General features: G+C 42.3%; 3 protein-coding genes across 9 annotated transcripts; 1 reads left to right on the forward strand and 2 right to left on the reverse strand.

Moving 5' to 3' along the window:
- Positions 1 to 119: 119 nt before the first annotated feature.
- On the reverse strand, positions 120 to 15,683 carry gpbp1l1 (GC-rich promoter binding protein 1-like 1). 5 transcript variants are annotated; one of them, XM_036004899.1, is made up of 12 exons: positions 15,424 to 15,683; positions 12,264 to 13,487; positions 11,406 to 11,520; positions 9,284 to 9,413; positions 5,231 to 5,562; positions 4,364 to 4,439; positions 4,079 to 4,275; positions 2,207 to 2,350; positions 1,534 to 1,689; positions 1,052 to 1,206; positions 806 to 908; positions 120 to 718 (listed from the first exon to the last, which is right to left on the reverse strand). In XM_036004899.1, exons 3-12 carry the CDS (start codon positions 11,463 to 11,465, stop codon positions 548 to 550), a joined length of 1,524 nt encoding a protein of 507 aa, XP_035860792.1. In that variant the 5' UTR covers positions 11,466 to 11,520; positions 12,264 to 13,487; positions 15,424 to 15,683; the 3' UTR covers positions 120 to 547. The 5 variants fall into 5 exon arrangements, with proteins under 5 accessions (XP_035860792.1, XP_031149531.1, XP_031149533.1 ...); XM_031293671.2 differs by having other exon boundaries at positions 15,374 to 15,494; XM_031293673.2 differs by having other exon boundaries at positions 1,052 to 1,176; positions 15,374 to 15,493.
- LOC116045811 (transmembrane protein 69-like) lies at positions 14,734 to 17,077 on the forward strand. 3 transcript variants are annotated; one of them, XM_036004902.1, is made up of 3 exons: positions 14,734 to 15,148; positions 16,105 to 16,150; positions 16,291 to 17,077. In XM_036004902.1, exons 2-3 carry the CDS (start codon positions 16,112 to 16,114, stop codon positions 16,996 to 16,998), a joined length of 747 nt encoding a protein of 248 aa, XP_035860795.1. In that variant the 5' UTR covers positions 14,734 to 15,148; positions 16,105 to 16,111; the 3' UTR covers positions 16,999 to 17,077. The 3 variants fall into 3 exon arrangements, with proteins under 3 accessions (XP_035860795.1, XP_031149542.1, XP_031149543.1); XM_031293682.2 differs by lacking the exon at positions 14,734 to 15,148 and adding an exon at positions 15,715 to 15,949; XM_031293683.2 differs by lacking the exon at positions 14,734 to 15,148 and adding an exon at positions 15,736 to 15,938.
- A 95-nt stretch (positions 17,078 to 17,172) lies between these two features.
- Positions 17,173 to 22,591, reverse strand: LOC116045802 (intracisternal A particle-promoted polypeptide). The gene is made up of 10 exons (XM_031293663.2): positions 22,385 to 22,591; positions 21,571 to 21,992; positions 21,262 to 21,473; positions 20,788 to 21,007; positions 20,497 to 20,652; positions 20,218 to 20,385; positions 19,976 to 20,113; positions 19,344 to 19,466; positions 18,928 to 19,148; positions 17,173 to 18,842 (listed from the first exon to the last, which is right to left on the reverse strand). Exons 2-10 carry the CDS (start codon positions 21,908 to 21,910, stop codon positions 18,618 to 18,620), a joined length of 1,803 nt encoding a protein of 600 aa, XP_031149523.1. The 5' UTR covers positions 21,911 to 21,992; positions 22,385 to 22,591; the 3' UTR covers positions 17,173 to 18,617.
- Positions 22,592 to 24,532: the final 1,941 nt, after the last annotated feature.

Consider the following 24,532-nt stretch of genomic DNA (forward strand, 5'->3'; position numbering starts at 1 on the left):
AGTGAAAATTCATTGTCTTGTCACTCAGGCTGATAAGGCAGTGTGGGATCAATGTGGAATTTTAAAACGGTTCTATACGTAGTAAATTACATGTCGACTCAAACACCACAGAAGCCAGATTCATATTGAAACATATCAGCTTGTCAGGAACCAATTTTTATTAATATCATTAATAATGTGTCATCAGCATCATCAATGAAATGAGTTAGTCTGTTTAAAGCAGAATCAAGTGTGCATTCATTGCCCTTCTTTTCTTGATGAACACGTCAGTTCCACAAAGCGAAGAAAAAGGAAGGAGGGGGAGAGGGGTCAAAGAGGGCAGGGACTGCAGTGAAGGAGGAAACGCAGGGAAAACGACGTCTGGCGGAGCAGGAATCTCCCCCTTCACTGGGATATGATTGGTTTTTCCCTTGTGCAAGAATGACAACAAAAAAATCAAAACAAAAGAAATTCAAAATGGTGCTCTAAAAACAAAGATGAGAGAGAAAGAGGGGGGTTGCTTGCTGGGATGTTGTGTTGTTGTTGTTTTTTGTTCCATAAAGCCACGTTAGGATTTGATGCAGTCGTCGTCGTCAGAGGTCTGGCTGCTGCTACTGGTTTCGGACTCTGAGCCCTCCTCGACGTTCGCCTCCGCCACACTCCTCCAGGGGGTGAAGTGGAGGGTGACACCCCGCGCCCTCGGGAGAGCCCCATTCCTCTGCATGCCGTTCCTCTTCAGCTGGTCAAAGGACACAGACAATAGTATGTCAATAACATCAAGATTAATGACCAAAAACGGACATTAGCTGTTTCACTGAGTGCTCACCTGTTCGGTTTTAGTCTGGAACTCTCGCAGCTCGTCCTCCGTCAGAGGCAGGAAGTTGTCATCATTTTCTGGGTACTCCTGCCAACCCATGGCCTTCAGCAACCTACAAAAGGATAGACATTTTATGCTTAGGTATGTGTGTGTGAGTGAGTGAGTGAGTGAGTGAGTGAGTGAGTGAGTGAGTGAGAGAGTGAGTGAGAGAGTGAGAGAGAGAGAGAGAGAGAGAGACTGTCAGCTGTGTCCTACCTGTGCTCTGCCTCCAGGGAGCTGGACAGGTGGTCGGTGTCCGAGTCACTGAGGGAGTAGGACAGACCATTCTCGTGGCAGACTTCCTCGCTGTAGGCTTTGGGCTCTGGGGTGCTGCTTTCACCCTGAGAATATTCACACAGCAAGACAACACACTTCAAAAAAAGAAATTGTCAAAAGTGAAGCAAACTGATACAACAAAGCCAAAATGTGTATTTCTTTTGGAATTTTTAGCACTTGACTTTCAGAATTTCCTGTACCAACTCTCCTTTATGTGCAGACAAAAAGTATGACTGTCGACTGGGACGTTACCAAAATTCAACAATGGAATTGTACTTGCAAACCATTAATAGGTCACAATTTGACAGTGTCACGCGACAGCACTCCACAAAATGGAGAATCTTTTTATCTCTGTCATTACCTGTAACTGCTGCGCTGTGCTGTGTGATAAGCCATGAAAATGAGGCCAAACTGCTGCCTACCTCTCCTGATGTTCCTGGGCTGCTGCTCGTCGTCAGCTCTCCGGTGCCCTCGTCCTTCAGAGCTCGCAGGAACTCACTCTTACGGTCCGGACCACGCCGCATCAGCTTCAGCCTCGACGGGGCAATGTCTATGGGAGGAGTCGTGCTGGAAGGGTGCTGTAGGTGTGACGGTGCCACAGGAAGGGAGAGAGGGAGCGGAAGAAGAAGCCATAAAAGAAAAAAAAGTGAGTTAACAATTATTCTTTTCAACAGAGACACCAATTTATCAGCTATGAAATCTATGTGGCCAGTAACATTTTCAGATTAGGAAACAGAGCCGGATGTATGCAGTTATAAAAACATATTGGGTCAAATTGTAGCATTTGCAGACATGCCTTTCAGTGTTACTTTCTGATGTTTTGAACATTACAGTTTTTACTGCACATATACTGCTGCAAAGGAAAATTTCATGTGCACATGTGAGTAAGCATCTCAGTTACAAACCACACCAACACATAATTACTATGTTTAGATAAAACCTGTGATTTACTCACACAGTCACGCATGCAGCCATATGAGCTCGACACAGACTGCTACACTGGAAGTCTGAGTAAAGTGCATCATGTTGGGTATGGAAAATCCCAAAACGTCCTGACAAGACGTTACTTATTCGTCTTTTTCCTACTGTCCTCACCTCTTTCGGGGTGTTGTGCTGTGGTGCACTGACTGGGGTGCTGGGTTTGGCTGCAGAGACGGGACTGGTGAAGACTGAATCTCGGCCTGGCATGTGAAGGCCAGATTTCGTGATCTCTCTACCACCGGATTTCCACTGGGTGCTCTGGAGAAGAAAAAAAAAGAAAAAAGAGGACATATGAGTCTCAGTCACAAAAAGAGAGACTGCCTTCATCAGAGCATAGCACCTACATACAGTGAGGAAAATAAGTATTTGAACACCCTGCTATTTTGCAAGTTCTCCCACTTAGAAATCATGGAGGGGTCTGAAATTGTCATCGTAGGTGCATGTCCACTGTGAGAGACATAATCAAAAAAAAAAATCCAGAAATCACAATGTATGATTTTTTAACTATTTATTTGTATGATACAGCTGCAAATAAGTATTTGAACACCTGAGAAAATCAATGTTAATATTTGGGACAGTAGCCTTTGTTCGCAATTACAGAGGTCAAACGTTTCCTGTAGTTTTTCACCAGGTTTGCACACACTGCAGGAGGGATTTTGGCCCACTCCTCCACACAGATCTTCTCTAGATCAGTCAGGTTTCTGGGCTGTCGCTGAGAAACACGGAGTTTGAGCTCCCTCCAAAGATTCTCTATTGGGTTTAGGTCTGGAGACTGGCTAGGCCACGCCAGAACCTTGATATGCTTCTTACAGAGCCACTCCTTGGTTATCCTGGCTGTGTGCTTCGGGTCATTGTCATGTTGGAAGACCCAGCCTCGACCCATCTTCAATGCTCTAACTGAGGGAAGGAGGTTGTTCCCCAAACTCTCGCAATACATGGCCCCGGTCATCCTCTCCTTAATACAGTGCAGTCGCCCTGTCCCATGTGCAGAAAAACACCCCCAAAGCATGATGCTACCACCCCCATGCTTCACAGTAGGGATGGTGTTCTTGGGATGGTACTCATCATTCTTCTTCCTCCAAACACGTTAGTGGAATTATGACCAAAAAGTTCTATTTTGGTCTCATCTGACCACATGACTTTCTCCCATGACTCCTCTGGATCATCCAAATGGTCATTGGCAAACTTAAGACGGGCCTTGACATGTGCTGGTTTAAGCAGGGGAACCTTCCGTGCCATGCATGATTTCAAACCATGACGTCTTAGTGTATTACCAACAGTAACCTTGGAAACGGTGGTCCCAGTTCTTTTCAGGTCATTGACCAGCTCCTCCCGTGTAGTTCTAGGCTGATTTCTCACCTTTCTTAGGATCATTGAGACCCCACGAGGTGAGATCTTGCATGGAGCCCCAGTCCAAGGGAGATTGACAGTCATGTTTAGCTTCTTCCATTTTCTAATGATTGCTCCAACAGTGGACCTTTTTTCACCAAGCTGCTTGGCAATTTCCCCGTAGCCCTTTCCAGCCTTGTGGAGGTGTACAATTTTGTCTCTAGTGTCTTTGGACAGCTCTTTGGTCTTGGCCATGTTAGTAGTTGGATTCTTACTGATTGTATGGGGTGGACAGGTGTCTTTATGCAGCTAAAGACACCTGAAAAAGGTGCATCTAATTTAGGATAATAAATGGAGTGGAGGTGGACATTTTAAAGGCAGACTAACAGGTCTTTGAGGGTCAGAATTCTAGCTGATAGACAGGTGTTCAAATACTTATTTGCAGCTGTATCATACAAATAGTTAAAAAATCATATATTGTGATTTCTGGATTTTTTTTTTAGATTATGTCTCTCACAGTGGACATGCACCTACGATGACAATTTCAGACCCCTCCATGATTTCTAAGTGGGAGAACTTGCAAAATAGCAGGGTGTTCAAATACTTATTTTCCTCACTGTAACTGGTATTGTTGAAATTATTTGACACATGTCCTACTTTGGTGGGGGCCACAGCAGGCTTTGGGACCAGGTTCTTGTAGATGCTGGAGCCTGCAATGGGAGCTTTGCTGCCGTTGGTGGACAAGTTGCCAGCAGTGGCAAACCCCGCAGAGAAGGCCGCGCTGGGGTCCTCCTTGGAAACCTTCTTGATAACCAGCATTTTGGACACCATCTGTTTGCCATTAGGGGGGTTTTCTGGAACATGATCAGTGATAAAATGTTACAAAGTTGAGGATGACAAACCGAGCTCATTCAAGAATTGAAATCCAATGTGGACTCTTACCCCACACTCCAGCATGGGGAGCCACTGCTCGCATCTGAGTCCCAGGCTTTCCAGTTGTTTCAGGGTTGAGGGAAGGCTAGAAAGATAAAACATCTGCATTAAATACCTTAGCATTCAAATTTTGTATTTTCAAGTTATGTTAACATCCAAGAATTTGAGCATGTTGTTGCTGACGGGATTAAGCCTGATGGGTCAGTGGAGGGAAACTCTGGTGATGCATAATACTCATAATATTTACATTTTGTATCAGAAGGTAAATATGGGGAAAAAACGGAAATTGAAAAGGTTTCCGGCAATAGTTTTAAGATCAGGTGCAGTGTGAACAACAACCACAATTTTCCTTAAAATACAGTCTAGATCCAGAGCTGACTGCATTCTGAACGTTCTTTATTAAACGATCCAAATAGCTTTGCCACTGACTCAAAGTATTTTATCTTTCAACAGAGCTCTGTCATTGGGCTGCTCGATTATGGAAACATATCATAAATCACAATTATTTTGGTCAATATTGAAATCACGATTATTTAACACGATTTACTCAGTGACTTTTGGAAAGATGTTGTAATTATTCAACTTAAAAAAAACAACAGTGAAACTAATCAAAAGTGAAAACACCTTGAACTGTGAAATTTCCCTTCATACTTTTGCTGTTTAAATATCTTTTTTTTCCGTTCAGAACACAAGACAAAATAAGAGCTTACTTGCAAAATGCAATGTGCAAAATAATCGTTTTTCTTGATTACTCTGTTTTTGTGACCATTAGGAGCCGAAATCGTAATCGCGATTAATATGACTGTTAATTGCACAGCCCTACTTGGTCATAAAGAACTATGTAAAGCTCAGTAGCATGTTTAGGAATCTACTCACAAAGTCCTCTTCCACGAACTTCAGCTTATCGTCCTTGCCGTCTTTGCGTTCCTCTTTGGGGAACTTGTCCTGGTACGAGGCGCCCTTGCGGGGATGAAAGTTACCATTGCGCTGCCGGTGCCCCGTCTGCCTGTCCCTGTCGACTCCTACCCGTTTGGGGTGGCGTCCCTGGTGGTGGTGGTGGCCGTCCTGGGTACCCCGCGGCGCTCCGTGCCAGCTGGGTGTTTCCTTCCAACAGGAGCCCCCTGCCAGCCCACCATGCCCTCCTTTGGCCACCCCCGAGTCCACTGAGTCATGCCTCAGAAGCAGAGAGGGCTGCTGCCATCCATCACCTCAAGAGAGAAAATATTTATATAAATATATAGATAGCGTATATAAGAATAATATCATTATGCTTTACCAATAGCTGAAAAACAATATGTGGCTTTGACGGGTAGCTCAGTAAGGTTTCCCTTCCTGAAATAACATCTAAACAACTTTGATGGCACGGTCCATGGCACTGAAAACAGGTAGGCAACATCCCTAACAAGCTACACCTACGGTAGGTTCCTCTGTGAAGGACCAAAAGCACCTACACGATACAGAAACAACTACTGAGTGAAGGGATCGGGCAAGCACACTTCACCGTCAACTTCCTAAAATGAAATTAACTAGCCGTTAGTGTCCAAATTACTAGAAGAGACATTTCAGATTTCTTTCAACATGTCTGACTGGCACCGCACACCAAAATCAAGTAGACCCACATAAAGCTGCCTTTCTGCTTTCCAAAGCTGAGGGCAGCGCAAAACGTGAGTCAAGGCAAAGTGAAGTGAGGGACAACGGTGAGACAGCCCTGGGACTGTAGGAGGAACGGGCGAAGAACCTGTCAAACAGGAAGCTTAACTGACTCAAGGTTACTGCTTGGACACAGGATTGAAATTTGCCATCGCACTTGAATGCATCCTGGTGGGACAACAAAATCATTCATCCAGAACAACGCTGCAGTAACCGAGACAAAAACATAACTGAATGGAAACGTGAGATTTCACCAAAACACAGCAGCTCGGTGGATCATTACCATCAATTTCACAAAGGACTAGATGAGCAACGATGAACTGGCATTTTAAAACTGGCACCATGTGTTTTTAGTTCACACAAAAAACCGCATGCTTACACATCAGCAGAGCACTGTTCAAGTGGAGTGTACAGTATAGACACTGATCTGTATATTGATGAAACCAAATAATGTACATAATCTAGAAAGCAAGGACAGATGGTCTGAATGAGTGCGTGTACAATTCATGCATTCATTCATATAATTCATGTAAAAGTAAGCCTCAAAAGGGGACAGGACTCCCAACGGCACCTATCTGCTGCCTGCAACGCTGTTGCAACACCACTGTCTTCTCAGCAGGTGGCCTCAATTATGTCCTCTTTCAGTAAAGGTTTGCCGCTTGCCGTCATCTTCAACATCACACAATGAAAGTCCGGCAGAATTATTTTACAAATTTGGCAAAAGTGATTTCATGTTTGAAACATACCCTGCCTGAAAGCCTAATAAAAAAAGGGTATACACTATTCAATTAGGCTCCATTCAATTAGGCTCCATTCTTCACACAACTAGGGCTGTGCTCGATTGAAGAAATTCTTAGTCGACTAACACTCATTCAATTGTATCGACTAATCGATTAGTTGATTTAATCGACAGATCTGTAAATCTGAGTTTCTCCGCAAAGAGTCATGCAAAAGCACCACTTTAATTCTTGTGTTTACCAGAGATGTGCTCGTACATTTCTTGGAAATAAGTCATTCAGCATGAAAAAAAAGCATAAAACATGACTAATCGACTAAAGAAATCTTAGTTGACTAAGACCAAAACGACCGATTAGTCGACTAATAGGGAGCAGCCCTACACACAACTACTCCTGTCAATGTGTTAACCATTAACCGTGACCAGCTTTCACAAAAAACTTGAATGTTCAACTTTTGTATCCGTCCTTAAAATCAACCACCTCAGGAGGTGGTTTGAGAAGCATTCTAGCCAGATGCTGAAAAGGTGTAACTGCATCTGTCTCTTCTAGAGTAGCACGTGTAATCTGTACTCCTCCTGTAATAACGAGTAAACTGTCGGATTTTCTTGTGACATGACCCGTCTGCTGTTTTTCAGTGCTTAAGGTACACTGAAATTAGCCGTTTTTCTCTGACTCATTAAAGCATACTTACATTTATCTACACATACGATGAGCACCAAGCTGCTGTAAAGTTTCTGATCCCTGATCGGTTCAACCACTGAATGATCTGTGTGGGCGAGGGAGCGGGTTAGGGCCTGTGAAGCCGATAAAACTTCTGTCTAGTTCATAACATTCATTCATGCGTTATAAGGTTATAAATAGTTGTTAGCTAATGCAAGCTAAACTGTTATTGTTGTAACTAAAGTGCAGAAGTCATTCTTCTTCTGGCTTTTTTAACAAACAGCTTCAGGTGCATTACCACCACCCTCTCAACAGATGGAGGAGGCTCACCCTGATTTGCATGTAGAAAACCAAGACAGACCGTTATCAGATTTGTGATCTGGCCAACAGAGACCCATTTGTAGTTACGTGTAAATGACAGTTTCTTAAAAAGGGGCTGTATTTGACATTCAGAACATTATTACAGCAGCAAAAAAATATTTGCTATGTAAAGATTTAGTGTAGTAATGGCATCCTGAGCAGAGAATAAAGTCGCACTACCTCTGTGTGTTTTGTAATCCGACATCTCTGTTCTTTGTTTTGAAAGACGGTATGGCCGCACAAGTGTGACTGTGAAAAAAATGTGGGTATTTCATGTATTGGGGAACTGTCTGCCAAAGCCGTGTAAAGGGAATCCCAGCCCGCTGTTTTTCCCCCCCGTATTTCGGGTACAGCCACTTGAAATCTAATCTGGATTTATCCGGATACCAGACACTTTACATTGTAAATTGAGCCTATGACAGACAACATTGAAGAATAGCAAACAGACATGTTTGGCAGCAGACTTTAATACATTTTTTTATTTAAAGCCCCTACACCCCCGTAGCCCACTGTTGTATGTTGTCTGATTAGACCTCTTGAAGAGAGACCACGTGTGCATACATCCAGGCAAAGTACTGAGGTGCAAGACAAAAAAAGACTTAATTGCAGGGTACAGAGGAGGTCTGAGGAAGACCTTGTAGATCGAAACATTGCCTTTATGTAAAAGACAGATAAATTATTCATTTGGAGCCTAGTGTCGCATTGCCAGACCTTCCTACACAGTGCTGTGGAGGAGGGTCTGGCTAGTCCACATAGCATTCCGGGATGGGAGAAAAACGTGCTCTGGTTTATTGGCATTTCTTAAAACCAATCACAATCGTCGGGGCCTCTGCAAAATAGCCTCAGGAACGAATGTACGTGCAAAGGTTGTTTTAGTCGTGCAACAGAAAACTCAGATTGGACAGATAGTCTAGCTAGCTGTCTGGATTTACCCTGCAGAGATCTGAGGAGCAGTTAACCATAGTCCTCATGAATCAACCGAAGTTTAAAATGCCAACACAAAGAAAGCGGAAGGTGACGGACATCTGGCCGAAATGAAAGACATCAGGCGGAATTTCCAGCACCTGAGCAATCCCGGAAGTGGACTGTCGTGGATGTAGCCTAGGTCTGGCTACACCACTTATCTATTCTGCAATAGGGAAAAAATTTGCTCTGGCACTGGTTTGCAATTCTTTAAACCAATCACAACTGTCCTGGGAGGCGCTAAGCCCCTGATGCAGCAACAGTGCCCTTGCAAAATAGACAGCAGAGATAGTGAAAGGGGAGGGACATCCCTGATGTCAGGCTTTATCCCAGCACAGTACACCCATTGAGCCAGACTATTTGGAGCTTAACAGTGTGCAGACCTTTGTGCCCTGTTATTAGACCTCTTCTCAGGTCTGTGTTGATACGCTAGAACCAGCACTACAGTGTTAGAAGATTCAGTTTCATGGTTTCATTCTTTTTGCTCATATTCTCACAGCTGCTTTCCCTTACGTAATAACAATGACAGGGTTTACAAGTAACTGTTCTGAACGGTTACCTGCTGGAGCACGCAGGGAGCCGTTGTTAAAGAAGCCATCAGAGGAGTTGTGGCGACGGCGGCTTACAGCGGTTCTGCCGTCTCTGTGGTGGTGGGGCTCACCTTGTTTCTCAAGGTTGGCAGCAGGGGACTGGATGGGGACAGAAAAGGGGAAAAGGTCAGTCAAAGTGGACTCTACACTGAGATGAGGGACAATGAATCACACGTCCCTTCCAGGGTAAACTGACGACAAAAGAACAGAAAACTACATAAACAGCAATTACCCTTAGACCATTTTTCAGGCCTTTTTTTTCTCCTCTCTCTCTTTATCTTTGTCCTTGTGAAGAAACTTAGATTAGCAGAAGTCCTCTCCATAGTCCAAGAAAATAATCTTGAAATTGCTTTATCATGAGAAATGTGCTGCTATGGAAGAGCTCCTCAAGTCACTGCACTGACACAGCCGTGTGTTACATAATGCTCAATTCCATCTGAATCATATCTTTGTTATCAGCTGAGGTTCAAAGATCAAATAACAGTGTTCTACAGCCTATGCAAGCTCATCTCAAGGAGTTTTTTAAAACTTCCACTGACAATATACAGCACTACGATGTACCAAAAAAAAACTAGGAGAATAAACTGCAGCTCTGATCCTGTCAAGTGCATGCTGGCTAATAACTGAAGACCTATGACATTGAGGTGAAGTCGTGTCAGCAGGACAGTGACTGTGGACTTGTTTCTCAGTCTTGACTCTTGATTTAGCTGGGCAACTTCCTGACTCACAGATACACTGAGCTCTGGACAGGAGAAACACATTCACAATCTCAGATGGACAGTCAGACCGCTCCACACTTTATTTTTAACAGAAGGACAAATCAATCACATCGTTCATTTAACATTCACCCTTCTTCAAATGCAATTTCCCCCCTCAATTTTACTTTCAAGAGGCTATATTTTTGGATGAATATTTTGTTTTTCATACAATATTCAATCTAAGATACAGCTTGGTTCCAGACCCCTAAATTGCAGCCCAAATTATGCCCGGCAATTAAAATAACTCTAGAGTTGCTTCTGTGAATTGCTGTTTATCCTGTTGGGAGTCAATCAGGGCCTTTGTGGGTAAGAATAAAGTGTGTGGTAAGTCAGACTCTGGGACAACTTGACCATAGGCCACCAGGTCAGTAAACAGTCTAATCAATGCTTATGATTTCTGGTTAGATTTATGATTCTTCGTTGAACTACAGTAAGAGCCTGCAATTCGTCCAAAAAGCTTTTTTTTTAAGCCACTGCAGATTTATTAATGTTTGGATGCAAAAATCACAAAAATACCTCCATGAAATCCTCTACCTGTACGTTGACTTGTCAATTTATGTTAATTAAATGGTTTATTTTCTTCCATCATCAGTCTTTTATATGAAGGTACACAATGTCTAGGTAACTCTCTGCTGAACCATGTACTGACTGCACTGTCAGTCCCTGCGATGACTCGTCACTAATTCCACACACAAACGCACTTAGGGGCACGTTCAGACCAGGAAACCGGAATCTGGCGATTTCCCCCAGGGTTGTGCGGCAGTGGGAATGTCGCGAAATGGCCCGAAATGGCCCATTTGTGTGACGTCCTGTTGTGGTTTTTAACCCCCCAAAGTAGCACAAGTACACTTTATATTTTACAATTACTGTTTTCTGTCAGATCCTTTATAGATCTCGACATTTCCGACCGCACTCGAAGGCAGCTTCATTTCACTCCTGGCCAGTTCAGTGCTCGAGTTTCATTTTTTATCCTCGATAGTGTTTTAAAACGTTCTTGGTTTAGCAATGGAGGCAGTGATGTTTCCCGTTTACTGTACGGGGCTCTCACACCGCCTCAAAACCAACTGACAAGTTTGATCGCTGGTTACGTGATTGGCCACCGCAGCGTGACGTCGTGTCGCGTTTCTCCAGAAGTTGAGTCGGTCTCAACTTTTCACCACACCGTCGGACGGTCGACGCAGGCAGTGTGAATGCAGGCTCAGGTGTACAGATGCACATTCACATCAGGTGTTATAGCAGTAACACTGACAGTTATAATTTTAAACTGTCTATCTCAAGTACCATTTTTCCCGTGTCTAGCACACACTCAAATACTTTCAGTACACACACAAACCTTGGCAGGCTGGGGCGTGGAGAAGTTAAGCCAGGCAGGGACAAAGTCATGCTGCGCCATTTAGGTCCAGTGTTTCCGGTCAGTGGATCGAGGCATCAAACCTCATGGCCAGGATCTAACAAAAGAAATGGCACAACAGGAATTACATCTTTTAAAAATTCTGATTCAACTATTTCAAGCCCAGAAACATGGATCGAATTCCCTTTTACACCAACATGAATCTTTCGATTTTGTCATTTCCTTCAAGTGTTTTGTCTACCAACAGTTATTTAGAAATTCACTTAAGGGCTCCCTCAAGAGACAAACAGTCCTATTAAGCAGTGATTCATTCCCCCATTTACAATTGCAACTCAAAACACATCTGTTTAAAGCTGCCTATTTCACTTGATGTCAATCGCTCTGCCTCTTTCTGTTGTTTTATATTGTTTTTTTTTGCTGCTTTTAAATGTCTTATATCTCTGTACGGTGTCCTTGAGTGCCGAGAAAGGCACCTTTAAATAAAATGTATTATTATTCTTAGCAGAAAACCACAAAGCTCAACTTGCTGCAGCTGTACCTGTGAAGCTGATAACTGGTCGACAGCCCGGATGGAAAAATATATTGTCCAGCATAATACAAGTATTATTTTACAACATGTGTATGTGCTAAATGTATAACTCGTCATGCTTAAATTTTGCTCAACTTTCTAATTTTACTTCAATACCATTATGCGTACAAGGTGGAAAATCAACACCTGCTACCCACAAAATGTTGACAGATGACTTGTAAAAGGACCACACTAATGCAATTAACTTCATGGCTATGGAGTCCATGCATGTTTGCAGTAGCCAAGTCAGTCAAGTAAAACTTTATCATTACCCCAGAGTCTGTGGCTCTGAAGTCCTCTGCCTCCTCTCTCGGTCCGGCTGGGCTCGGTTCCTCAGGCCTGTTGGCACTGATCACAGAGTGTGTGCACTGACAGATGAGGAGCAGCACACCGACAACCCTCTCCCCACCTCCTCCAGGAAAGCGCAGCCCCTTTCCCCAGAGGCAGATCGCTTCGTCCAGGGTGAAACACTGGGAGATGGGTCAAAAGGTTGCAGGAATGATCTTGAATGGCGATCCAGAGAACTGGCAAAGCAGGAAGTAGATTTTAAAGCAGAAGCACAGAGGCCTATGAAGGACCGACTCCTTCTTGAACCGGATTCCCAAACAGCTCCTTTGCAGGTCACGTCGCTAATGAATTGTAAGTGCTACTGTTTCCAGTCCAGGTAATTGTCTAGGCAGACTTAATCCTTCACCAATTCATTTGTGCCATTTGCTCTTATTGTCAGAAGTAAGACTCAATACCTGATTGGACTTTATACTGAATGGCAAAATGAATCGATCTGACAAACATGGAGAGCAGATTGTGTAGCAGTTCCACTTTGACACCAGATGAGGGAAGACAGACAGGTGTTGTCCTGCCACACTGCGTGCCAGTATGTTTTTACGTCGACTCACCTTTTACCGAATCATTTTAAGTTCTGCGGAAACGCATGCAGAAAAGAAAGAGGTTCAGAGACAGTCTTTTAATGGCAATGGAGGTCACTGAGAACTACGGCTCACCTCATTAAACTGATGAAAGACTGTCTGAGTTTGAAGAAAGATAATGCTCAAAAGGTTCAAAGTCACATGACAATGAAGGAAGTAAAACCCAATGTTACATTGCCTTCATTTTCAGTTTTGGTTAGTGAAATAGAGATGCTGCTGCATGATGCATTATAATGCCGTTTTTATCTTTATATGTTTTAATATCACATTTGTAAGACGCCCATTTAATTATCTGTGGCTTTCTGATTAAAGCAGATATAAGGTATGGCTCTGATTTCATAGATATGCAAGCTCAAAAGCTAAACAAAAATCTTCCACAAGTCAAAAGGTCTTCGTGTCATGAGATACACAAGAGTCCTTCGACAACAATCAAAGTCGTCCAAAAAGAAATCTGTAAGACAGCTCTCGGTTGAAAAATAGCATGCGTCCAAAATTTGCCAAGACGGTCTTTCCTTCCTTCTTTAATGAAGTTTCAGCAGTGCAGTTTTCTTGCTGAGGGTTCACTGGTATCTGCAGAGGAACACACGGGAACTGCATTAAACACCAACAGCCTTAATTTAGAAAAAGCATCTCAAAGCTCCAGTTTTAAAAATTCACAAATGCTTACATTCAGTGTCTAGTTTATTCGGTACACCTAGCTTAAATAATACAAATGAATACACAAGTCCTGCAAAAAAAGCCTACCTTTATAAAAATTAGAACATTCAGTTTTTGTTGAAACTGTTTTAGAGAGGTGGTGATTCGACTGTATGCTTATTTTCAGAAGCTGTGTTGGTGGTGCTGTTGAATTTTATTGTGAAGTGTTTCCAATTTTTAGTTAACCCTTATTGATATAAATAGGGTGGACAAATCATCGATCAAAATATTTAAAAAAAAAAAAAAAAAAAAATCACCTCCAGTAAAACGCAACATAATGTAACAGCACCACAAACTACAGCTCCCAAAATAACCATTAAGTTAAATCAATCCCTATCTGTCACAAATAGATCACAGAGCTGTTTAATTATACTTGATTTGCCTACTGAACTGGCAACTGAGAATACAGAGAAACTAAGCTTAAACCAACATCTCCCTTAATACCTCTATACCTGTATTAATCCGAATAGCAAATACATTATGAAAGATGCTCATCCTTCACTGCATGCCGATATTAAACCCCAAAATAGCTTACGATTCAAGAGACAACCAATGGCTTAAAAGAAAACTGCTTTTGATATATCAAATACATTTTGAGAGGTATGAAAGAAAAGGCATGATTCGGTTTTCTCAGAACCATTCCATGCTGAAAAGCTGACTTTTATAAAACTGTGTCGGCTTTAGTATATGAAATATTTATAACAGTGTAAAAATAACTAACACGTTTTTCCTCGCTACTTCTCCAAAGACTGCTGCGCATCTAAACATGACAGGTAGTGAGTGTGGATAAAACGGAGGTTTACAATCTCAGCAGCGGTTCTTCAGTCCTACACCTTGTTCAACGATGCAATATAATACACCTTAAATCCTCAAACAAAATGAATCCCTGTATGCACAAACTCAGAGCTACCATGGTCTCGTTAACGTATTCCCACTGAACTATTACATAACAGCTCAACATCAATGAGTTTGCCACGGACTCAGGCTACAATGTGCAGCACAGACATTTAACGTTACTTCACTGTGAAACAATACTCGGACAAATGACCACAGCGCATCTTTTTGTTAAATACCCAGTTTAACATTATTATACACTGTGGGAAACCCACATGTCCACAAACACTGCAGCAGACCGAATCAACACACTGTAACATTACATGCACGTTTCACCAAGCTAACTATCTGAGTAATGTTATGGATTAAAGTGCTTAGAAATAAATTTAAGACGCAACGCGACCGCGTTGTTAGCTAAATAGTCTATGCTAATCACTAACTAATAACGTTATTAGATCTGTCCTAACTCTGCTGCTAGCTAACTCTGCTTAGCTAGTTAAGTAAGGTTAACGTTAGCGTAGCATTCGTTAGCTAATAGCTGGCGTTACCCAACCTGTTAAGTGACGATAGCCAACGAAACCTGCTAGATAGTTGAAATGAATTAATACGACGAGGGAACTAAGCAAAGTAAACATGTTTTTAATATGCTCACGGGGACTGGAACAGCTTATTTAAGCAGTCGCCACATACATACAATAGAGGTAAACAGACCTGGCTTCGTTGGAACAACACAGTTTCAAAATGGCTACCTTAGCAGCGGCAGCACACATTCATCAGCTTGCTAAGAGCTAGCGAGCTAACTTGCAGTGTTTCAAGGCGATACCGCGTACCTTCTCCTAAGCGACATAGCCTCTGATAAATAACGATTCGAGTATATAGAGAGGCTGAATATATTAACAAGATTGCACTTTTTCGCAACGACTCACTTCTTTACTAATGCGCTATTGATGTTTGTTTGGGTTTTCGGATGGCTTACCACTGGCGCTGCACTGAGGGATTCAGCCTCAATGATGCTACGTTCAAGATCTGTCGCGATTATGCAACTTAACGAGGGTCCACAGTGTTTTTTAAATTGAACAGGCTTAACAGTCAGCTTTTATAAATCATTTTCTATTTAAATAAAACAACATTTCCATGTCTGAAATTATGACATATTATTTCTGGGATATTTAAAAAAAATATATTTCTAGAACACGATGTTGGTAGCACGTTTAGTGGGATTTTGCCATCTTGAATACAACTTAATACCTTCCCCGCCACTCACAGCCAAACCAGTCGATGTCAGAACCCAGCCTTCAGTTTGAGCAGCTTTGGTTTGAGCCATACAGTCTATGGGAGACAGACATTTAATCGAGCACCGATAGAAAGGCAGCCTGCAAAACTATGCTGCAAACGACCTTTAGTTTAGCTAGTTAACGTTAACTTTGTTACCACTAACTCCGTGTAATTGTGCCTGCAGTGGCGAACCATTGAATGACAAACATTTACAGGGTAACGTTTAGGTAACTGCAACATCTGTGTTTTATTGGTTGTTACAGTAGAATGGCGATGTATTGCATCAGGTTGAGAGAATGTTATGCTAGCTGTTAGATAAAACTCAAGTGTGCTTGTGCTATGGGGAGTGTTTTATTACTTATAAATAACGTGTCTTTTTCAGATTGAAAATGATTATATTTGCATCTGGAAGACGTATACTTTCTGGGGTAAGACACATACAATGTGACTGTTTATCAGTGCAACGTGTCTACTAATAAATACATAGTAGGCTACTCTATGTGCCATAATTATTTAACGATAAAAAGTCATGATGTTTATGCACCTCCTATGATTATTATGTTCTCAGGTTCCAGTATGGAGATGTCTTCAGCAGATACCCAGAGCACTAAACTACACAACAGAAGCTCAGCTGCGGTTTCACTCTCAATCCTCCTCAGTGTTAATGCCATTCAGACGAACTCCCGTCAACAGGCTGTTGAGCATCAGGCCCGTGAGCTGGCCTGCCTCACGTCTCTGCCACGGTGATTCACGAGGCACCTCAGAGAAAAGCAGCAGTAAAGAGGGTTTCAGTTTGAGGGCCCTCACCCAGGCTCCTAAACCAGCTCTTTACCTCGGTTTCTCTGGGCTCATGCCTTTCCTGTCTGCACCTCTCCTGATGGCTGCCACGCAGTCCTTTTACCCAGAACTGGCATATGCTCAAGTGGTCTACGGAGCCTCTATAGTCTCCTTCCTTGGAGGTGCCCGCTGGGGGTTTGCAATCCCTGCCGGTAGTCCTGCTCAGCCTGACTGGATGAACTTGGGCAACAGTGTGGTTCCTTCACTTCTGGCCTGGCTGGCATTGCTCTGCAGGGACAATATTGCAGAGGGAACCCTGGTAGTTCTTATGGGACTGGGTCTCTCTCTTCACTATGACCTGACCCTGCTGCCTGGCTACCCCGACTGGTTCAAAGCCATGCGAACTCTCCTCACTCTGGTCGCCACCTTCTCACTGGTGGCTACCCTGACAATTAAAAAATTCTGCAAGGAGAAGACTATCAAACGTATTCATAACTGATTTAAGAGGACAGTTTGTACTTTGAGCCACAATGACTCAATAAAAATGTAAAATGAAATGCAGATGTGCAGACAGTCTTGGTTTGTTCCCACTGTACACCAACACATCTTTTGGGACAAAATGTGACACGTATCAATGTGGCATATCATTTAGAAACAACAAAAGACTTTGAAATTCAACATTTATCATTTATCAGAAAACATATGTAGAATCACATTCTTTGCTGTGAAAAATACAGACAAAAAGTACCCTTATTGAAGTGTTTCAATATGGCAATTTTACATGTGTAAATTGGAGACAATGGATAAAGATTGGGACTATTTGCATACCTTTCCTTTCCATTGTTGTGTAACTCCAGACGTGTACAAGTCAGTATGGTACAGTTCTATGTTATTAATGTTAACTTTTACAAGACTGTCTCTCCCTGCCTCTTATGACTCTATTCTGAGTCTACAGTATACGATAGAGACCTAAACATTTATTAAAATATGTAAAAATGTTACTTTTCACACATCACAACCTATAAGGTCATAAATTAATCACAATGAGATTTATTGGAGATTAACATTCAACATAAATGTTCAGTGTAAATCCATGAGTGCTGAGTTTAGTGGCAGAGCTGATATTGTCTTGTTTGCACAGTGAAGAAAATCTTTTTTGTAAACGTATACAGTCGACTCGGGGTTTTTTTGTATGTATGTGTAAAATCAGTGTGATGTTTACAGTGGAGGGTCCTCTGGAGCCATCTTTTAAGTTATTACATTTTAAATATCTTAAATGAAGAGAGGTAATGCAGGTTCATTTTAAACCCAGCATGCACATATGTTTATTAAGTCTGAAAAGTGACCAATGAAATGTTATTACTGTTTAACATTAATATTCTGCTGTTTGCAAAGGAATAACAGTACATGATAGGAAATACTGTTACTGTGCAACGTCTTCACTCCGCTTGCAAATGTGATGAGCTCCAACATTATCCAACAGTGGTGTGCTGTTCAAGTTTATAATTATTTACAGAACTCCCTTCCCCTGGAACTTTGGTTCCATTATTAAATAGGCTCAAGTGGTTTGATACATCTTCCAAGTAGCAATGCACTCACCTCAAACATTTCTTTAAGGGAAAATAGAGAAAGCAAACTAAAAAAAAACATGGGCTTTTCACATCTTATCCAAGAACTATTAGCAGTGTTCCCCAAACGAAAAAAAAAAACTGGTCCATCCAAAATAGAATTCCTCCGCTATGAAAATATCCTTATCTCAAGGATAGCTTTGTCTTCAAATACATGAGAGGAAAATAAGTGTGTTTTCACTGATACTCTTGTAAAAGTATTCCGTGAATTGAAAACAGAGACACAGATGAGCAGTGTAAGCAGTTTTGGCAGTTTTCCAGTTTTAGATCTGCTGTCATATGTTCAATAAATGTCAAATGTTGTGGACAAATACAAAAGAAAAACATGTCTAATCCATGTATAAATAACATATATGATCACGTGAAAGCCTACTTGAGACAGAAACATACGTTTGTGTTTCTTAAGGTGCAGCTTTTCTTCACTTTATGCAGTTTTGGGATGATTCAGGTGCTGATATGGACGCTCACAATTTGAAAATTATACTGGCTATCAGAGCACAGCCAGCCCGCCGTCACAACGGCTGGTGATCATATTTCCAACTTCAGTCCAGGTATCCAGGTGAGGGTCATAGATTTCCACAGAGTCCACTGTCACCGGGGCAGAGAAGTCTCTGCTGGCGGCCCTGCCACCGACGGCGTACAGCAGCCCGTTAACTGCTGACACTGACACGCCTGCACGAGCAGTAGACATCGAAGCCACCTCAACCCATTTCTCCTGTAGAAAGACAAGTACGGTGGTGAGGAGCATGTCAGGACACGGATATTACGGAAAACTGACTGAAAATTAAATCCCACTTTACCTCTTCTGGGCAGTACTTCTCCACTGTCTCCAGTGCACCCAGTGCCTCATTCCAGCCGCCCACCGCGTAAATGCAGTTATTGAGACAGGCGACGCCCACATAGGCTCGACGTGTGACCATGACGGGCAGGGCGCTCCATCGGCGGGAGATAGGGTCATACACCTCGGCTGAACGCAGCTCCATTCCTTCGTCACTTATTCCTCCAATCACGTAAATAAAACCTGGAAAGAGACAACAGCATTTAGTCCAGAGCTACTTCACTAAACTGTGTCCAAGTCATCAGAGAAGAAATACACTGTAACAAGTGAGAAGGGGAGTTCAGCGCGTGTGAATGTGTTTGTGAATACTGATAAAAAAGCACTTAAGTTGCACTGGATTTTACACATTTATTTTTGAAAAAAAGCGGAGGAACCCACCTTGTAGCTCACAGCAGCCAAAGTAGTATCGAGGAACTGCCATGCTGCCGATGACCTCCCACTTGTTCTCCTCTGGGTCATACCGCTCCATGGTCTTCCCAATCTCAGAGCCAATCCAACCACCTACAGAAGTATAGTACAATTATCAGCTTATGCTTTTTGTCCGTTTCCCAAAATATACGGTTTATCGATTGAATTGCACTGACTACGTAACTATTATCATTTCACAAAATGATTTAGTTGAACTTATTTCGCTTTTTGTTCTCCCATTTTCCATGTTGTTTTCTGTTTTCTATATTCTATGTTGATGAGATTCTATCACCCAAAATACAACTGTTTTCACAGGCTGAGAACCACTATGGCTAGTAAACTGATCCTCGTGTGAAAACGATTGCAGTGCTCCTTTAATCAGAATCAGAAAAGGGTTTATTGCCAAGTAAGTACAAGACTTACACTTACAAGGAATTTGCCATGGTGGCGGGTGCATACATAAACAAACAAACAAACAAACAAACATATTGAACATTACTATGAAATAAACAATAAATACAGAAAACTAAAACTATTAAAACTAAACTACCAGTTTGTGCTGTATGTATTTCAGTTATACATGGTGCTACTGTGGCATTTACCAAGTGCATACAGAGCTCCGTGGCAGGGACAGACGCCAACTCCACAACGCGGAAAGTTCAGAGATGCCACAGCGGCCCACTGCTTGGTCACTGGGTCGTATCTCTCAGTGCAGTCAAAAATCATTGAGTCTTTCTCCCCTGGTGGAGAAAAAAAAACATTATTCCTTGTCAGACTGAAGATTGTTGAGGTTCTTTTATTTTTGGGCTTGAACACAAACACAAGACGGCCTCAGGTCTCTCACCTCCTACCACATAGATCATTCCCTCCAGTACTGCGACCCCCAACCCGCTGCGGGCCTGGTGCAGTGACGACACGGTGGTCCAGTACTGGTTAAAGGTGTCGAAGCGCTCCACACAGCTCAATGCCCGACTGTCACTCCAGCGGCCGCCCTGCAGCCGAGTGTAGCCTCCTGCCAGGTGGAAACAAGTAAAAGTCCAAGATTAAATGGCATTTCTGACACTTCTTATTGGGATTCATCAGGTTACTTTACAATGTTGAAAAAAGTGATTTGAAACCGAACCTATGGCATAGAGGTATTTCCTGGCTTTTCTTCTGGGTCTCATCTTGGCTGGTTGCAGCTGACTGTACATCTTATTTTCTTTGGGAGACTTTGTGACTTCAGTGTATTCCTTCAGCAGAGTCTGCAGTGCCACCCGCAGGCTGAAATCTGTAATACCTTTAATGAACGTCAAAATGGCCAAAATTTCAAGATGTTGTTTATGATCCGTCACCTAATCAATTTTACAGCAATATCGGAATATAAGTATGTCAAATATAAAAGGGGCGTGCAAAATGTTATGTTTCCCCTCACCCTCTATGTACTTGAACAGTCTCTGTGGGGATAGCAGAGGGAAGCGGACTGGTTCCAACACTTCCACTACATGTTTTTTCCTCTTTGCCACATCTTGGAGTACCCAGTCCATGGCTGCAGTAAATACCTGGTACTCATCCTCAATTCTCAGCTCTTCGCTTCTTAGCAGCCTCACCAGCTGATCCTTGGACAGGCCCCTGAACTCATCGGTGACACACACCTAAAGGGAGGCAGATGATAGAGGCAATCTGTAAGTATCAAACCTCAAAATTCAGTGTGAGTTGAAGCACTTTTATCAAAAAGAAATGGTAAAACTACAATCATGATAAAAAGCTGATGGTGTTTGACTGGGCTTGTTTTGAATAAAGACGGAATAATAACAGATTTTATGTACATCTAGCTTTATTTTGCCATGGAAACAGAACAAAGTTTGACAGCAACACCAGAGACAGTGCCTCCTATATTGTTTCATACCTCCAGAAAGTGAACTTGGATGTAGTTCTCAGTAACCTCCAGCATGTCCATGCAGGCAATCTGCTCCAGAAACTGAAAGATGCCCACACAGTTGGACGGGTCCATGTGGCCCTTGAGAAACTCTCCACAGATAGACACCACCTCGTTCAGCTGCAGCATGTCTGCTGCCACCATCAGCTCCTGGACGTTCTCCACTGTGACACTGATCACGCCTGACAGGAAAGGGTAAATATTTCCACTCAGAAAATGGTACGAAATTACAAAAATTTAATGAAACATAATGATGGTGATATCAGTGCGGATGCGGACCTGTGTATATGAAGTCCAGCAAAACCTCAAAGACTTCAGTCTCCACTCCAAGGATCTGCACCTCCTCTTTATCCGCCTCCCTCATTCCCCCAGAAAACAGAGCAGAGAAGTAAGGGCTGCTAGCAGCAAGCACCAGTCGGTGGACCCTGAAGACCCTGCTGCCAACCTTCAGCCCCACATCACAGAAATCGGTGCGGAGCCGCATCTTGTTCATCTGGGCCAGGATGAGTCTGGCGTAGCGGTCTGAGGTCAGCAGAGCCTGCTCAGACGCCTGTGTTGCCATGGCAGCTGCAGCATCACCACCACAACCAGTGGATGTTGACATGTAGGTGGAGGACATAACCGCTGGGGCCGGTCTGTGTTAACATGGAGCCCAGTATTCCAAAACCCTCCACTCTAGTGAGTCTCAGCGTAAAACAGACCTGAAAGACACACGAGGTGAATACATCAGCCTCAAAACACACAGAGTCACACTCACAGACACACTTGACTGTTGTGTAACAACACAAAACTGTGGCAATGAATGTCGGCAATATGCGATACATGTGTATATATATAACAAATCTAGATAAAGCACGATGGTCACATTGTTGCTATTTTGGCCATAAAAAAACAGCTACTTCAGCCGTAAGCCAGACGTGCTAGCCAACAGACAGCTCGCTAGGGTGGATTCAACAATCATCAGTAAAATCAATTGGAATGACACTAAAACTTTACAGCTCGACTAACCCCTGCTCAGAGTGTTAACTCACAGAGAATTACGGACTTGTATAGAAAAAACCCCAAATTCAGCTTCTTTTTGGCCGCGACTTACCCATAAGTTTACTGATGAGGATGCAGGGAGGCAACTTCCGTCACCCTGCAGACTGTCAACAACATCTTTCTGGATCGACTGCACTGGTCTGGTAGTTGAATCTCCAGCCACAACTAACAGATCCCCGAGAATGTTGCATTTTATACATCGTTTTTTGTAGCCTATCGCAACCCTCGTTGTCCCTCTTGTGAGACAGAACTTTAATTACACCAAGGTATGGCTTATTTAGTTTTTAGTTTGAATTATTTTATACATTGTCTTTTTTTGGTCAGTTTACCCAGGTGTGTCATTACACACACCACCAGATGGCAGTCTCGCCTTTGAACAAGCAGCTAATCAAATGAAAGTCCTTGACAACAAGCCACAGAAACCTACCATGTAAATTATCATAGTATTCTTAGCATGTCAGCCCCCAGCAGAATGGTAATTTTAGATGTAGCCATCCTCCACTGTGTTGGCTCTAACCTCTTCCACTGGAGACTTCACCAAGCCTACAAGCTAGCCTACTCTTAGACTTCGCAATGGGACGTCCAGTTTGTTTTAATCAGTAGCTTGGCATCCAGTTTTTTTTAAATATTATATTGGAAAGAAACCTGTTATTACACACAGAACTTTAAGCACTGCTCGGGCCCACTGGACCTATCTGGTTCACTGAGTTGAGGTGAATAACACCTGTGACAGTTACAGGAAAAAACTCCTGTAACTGTCACTTGACTTGTATTTCCTGCTATTTCAATGTGTCACCCAGAATATAACAGCCAGTGGTGTACTAGAAAATATGTGGCTAATTATAACTCAAAGGAAGATAGATGTGTGCCAACCTGGACACCCTTTGTACTACATGCTTGGTTGGGTTCCCCTCCTGCTGCCCTGTATTGTAAAATTTCCAGTCTGTCCTGTTTGCCTAAAGGTAACCACCATGACCATTATCTCAGCTGAACAATTGGATATTTTATAATTATTAGATACAGCTTAAATGGACTCTTAGTAAGCCAATATATCGCAAAGCTCGCCCTCTCAACTAAATGAGCTTTGAAAAAAACAAGTTATGATCACTTTAACTCTTTGCAGCCAAGTATCTAAAATCTAGACTCAAAATGTTACGTGTCCGGCCCTGAGAGACTACAGTGAGTTTGTGAACGTGAGCCAAAGATTCAGTGAAAACTGTCTAACTTTGAGCCAATTAATATATAGTTTTTAATCATTAAGTAAAAAAAAAATGTTATGGTAATAATACTACGTTATATCATATTCAGCTTCCCCATTTAATTGACTTTTAGCATTGATCTTTCAATGAGTAAACTTGAACCTGACAATGTTTAACCTGTGATGTGATTTATTTTTCAAATCATCCCATTTAAATGCTGATCAGAGAAATCCAACAAGGTGAAAATTTGGAAGAAGAATGTATCATTCATCCTCAAATAAGATTAGTTTTTTCTCATTGGTGGTACGAGCACTGTCACTTTTGAAGTTGGACAACAGCTTCCTTTCATTCAACGTATTATGCATGGTATAGGGACATACATGTTCTCTACAAGTCCAGCATGATAATATGCTCATCAGAAGTCGGTTTAAATAACTGACACATTTGTTGTTTTTTGTTGGTAGCTAATGACTTCATTACCAGAGGCATAAAACAAGCCTCTGATAAATCCTTTAAATTAAGCTTAATGAGAGAATGTCTATGCATTATCCCTAGTGTTTAGGCTTTCTGTGTTTCATTTTGTAATATGAATGTTTATTTTTCTTTGCCTTTTGTTCTTTATGCTGCTGCCTGGGCAGGTGTCTCTTGTAAAACAGGTTTTAATAAGTAGGTGAGGTGCTAAAATGAATTTGAAATGTAGTGACACTTCTTTTGATGAAAGTGGTTCTGTTACAGTGTGATTAAGCCTTTTTTCTGTTGGGCATGGCTCTAGTAGTCTCTCATTTATTTTCTCCTATAGGCAATGTTTTTGCTTGTCATGAACATGATGATTAGTTTCACCATTCACCATGTCTCTCCATTGTGGTGATGGGAAGCAGACTGTGTTTGCCTTGCTCCCAGAATCTTCCATGTAGTGGGAGAAAAAGTAAAGTGTAAGGGTCATCCTATGGAAAGCAGTCACCATAATTACCATTCTGTTTTAAGTGCAGGGTATGTCTGAC

The sequence above is a fragment of the Sander lucioperca genome, chromosome 9 (assembly GCF_008315115.2).
Source record: "Sander lucioperca isolate FBNREF2018 chromosome 9, SLUC_FBN_1.2, whole genome shotgun sequence".
NCBI classification, from domain to species: Eukaryota; Metazoa; Chordata; class Actinopteri; order Perciformes; family Percidae; genus Sander; species Sander lucioperca.

Bases quoted from the DNA above. Each gene is read 5' to 3' on its own strand.
- gpbp1l1 (XM_036004899.1), bottom strand. From the start codon at position 11,465: ATGGCGCAGCATGACTTTGTCCCTGCCTGGCTTAACTTCTCCACGCCC. The intron at 9,414-11,405 runs GTTTGTGTGTGT...GTCCCCATCCAG, and splicing joins CCACGCCCCAGCCTGCCAAG to TCCCCTGCTGCCAACCTTGA. The intron at 719-805 runs GTGAGCACTCAG...TCCTTTGACCAG, and splicing joins TCCAGACTAAAACCGAACAG to CTGAAGAGGAACGGCATGCA.
- LOC116045811 (XM_031293682.2), top strand. From the start codon at position 15,921: ATGACAAACATTTACAGGGTAACGTTTAG. The intron at 15,950-16,104 runs GTAACTGCAACA...TGTCTTTTTCAG, and splicing joins ATTTACAGGGTAACGTTTAG to ATTGAAAATGATTATATTTG. The intron at 16,151-16,290 runs GTAAGACACATA...TTATGTTCTCAG, and splicing joins GAAGACGTATACTTTCTGGG to GTTCCAGTATGGAGATGTCT.
- LOC116045802 (XM_031293663.2), bottom strand. From the start codon at position 21,910: ATGTCCTCCACCTACATGTCAACATCCACTGGTTGTGGTGGTGATGCT. The intron at 20,653-20,787 runs GTGAGGGGAAAC...CGTTCATTAAAG, and splicing joins ACTGTTCAAGTACATAGAGG to GTATTACAGATTTCAGCCTG. The intron at 19,149-19,343 runs GTGGGTTCCTCC...GTCTCTTTCCAG, and splicing joins TGGCTGCTGTGAGCTACAAG to GTTTTATTTACGTGATTGGA.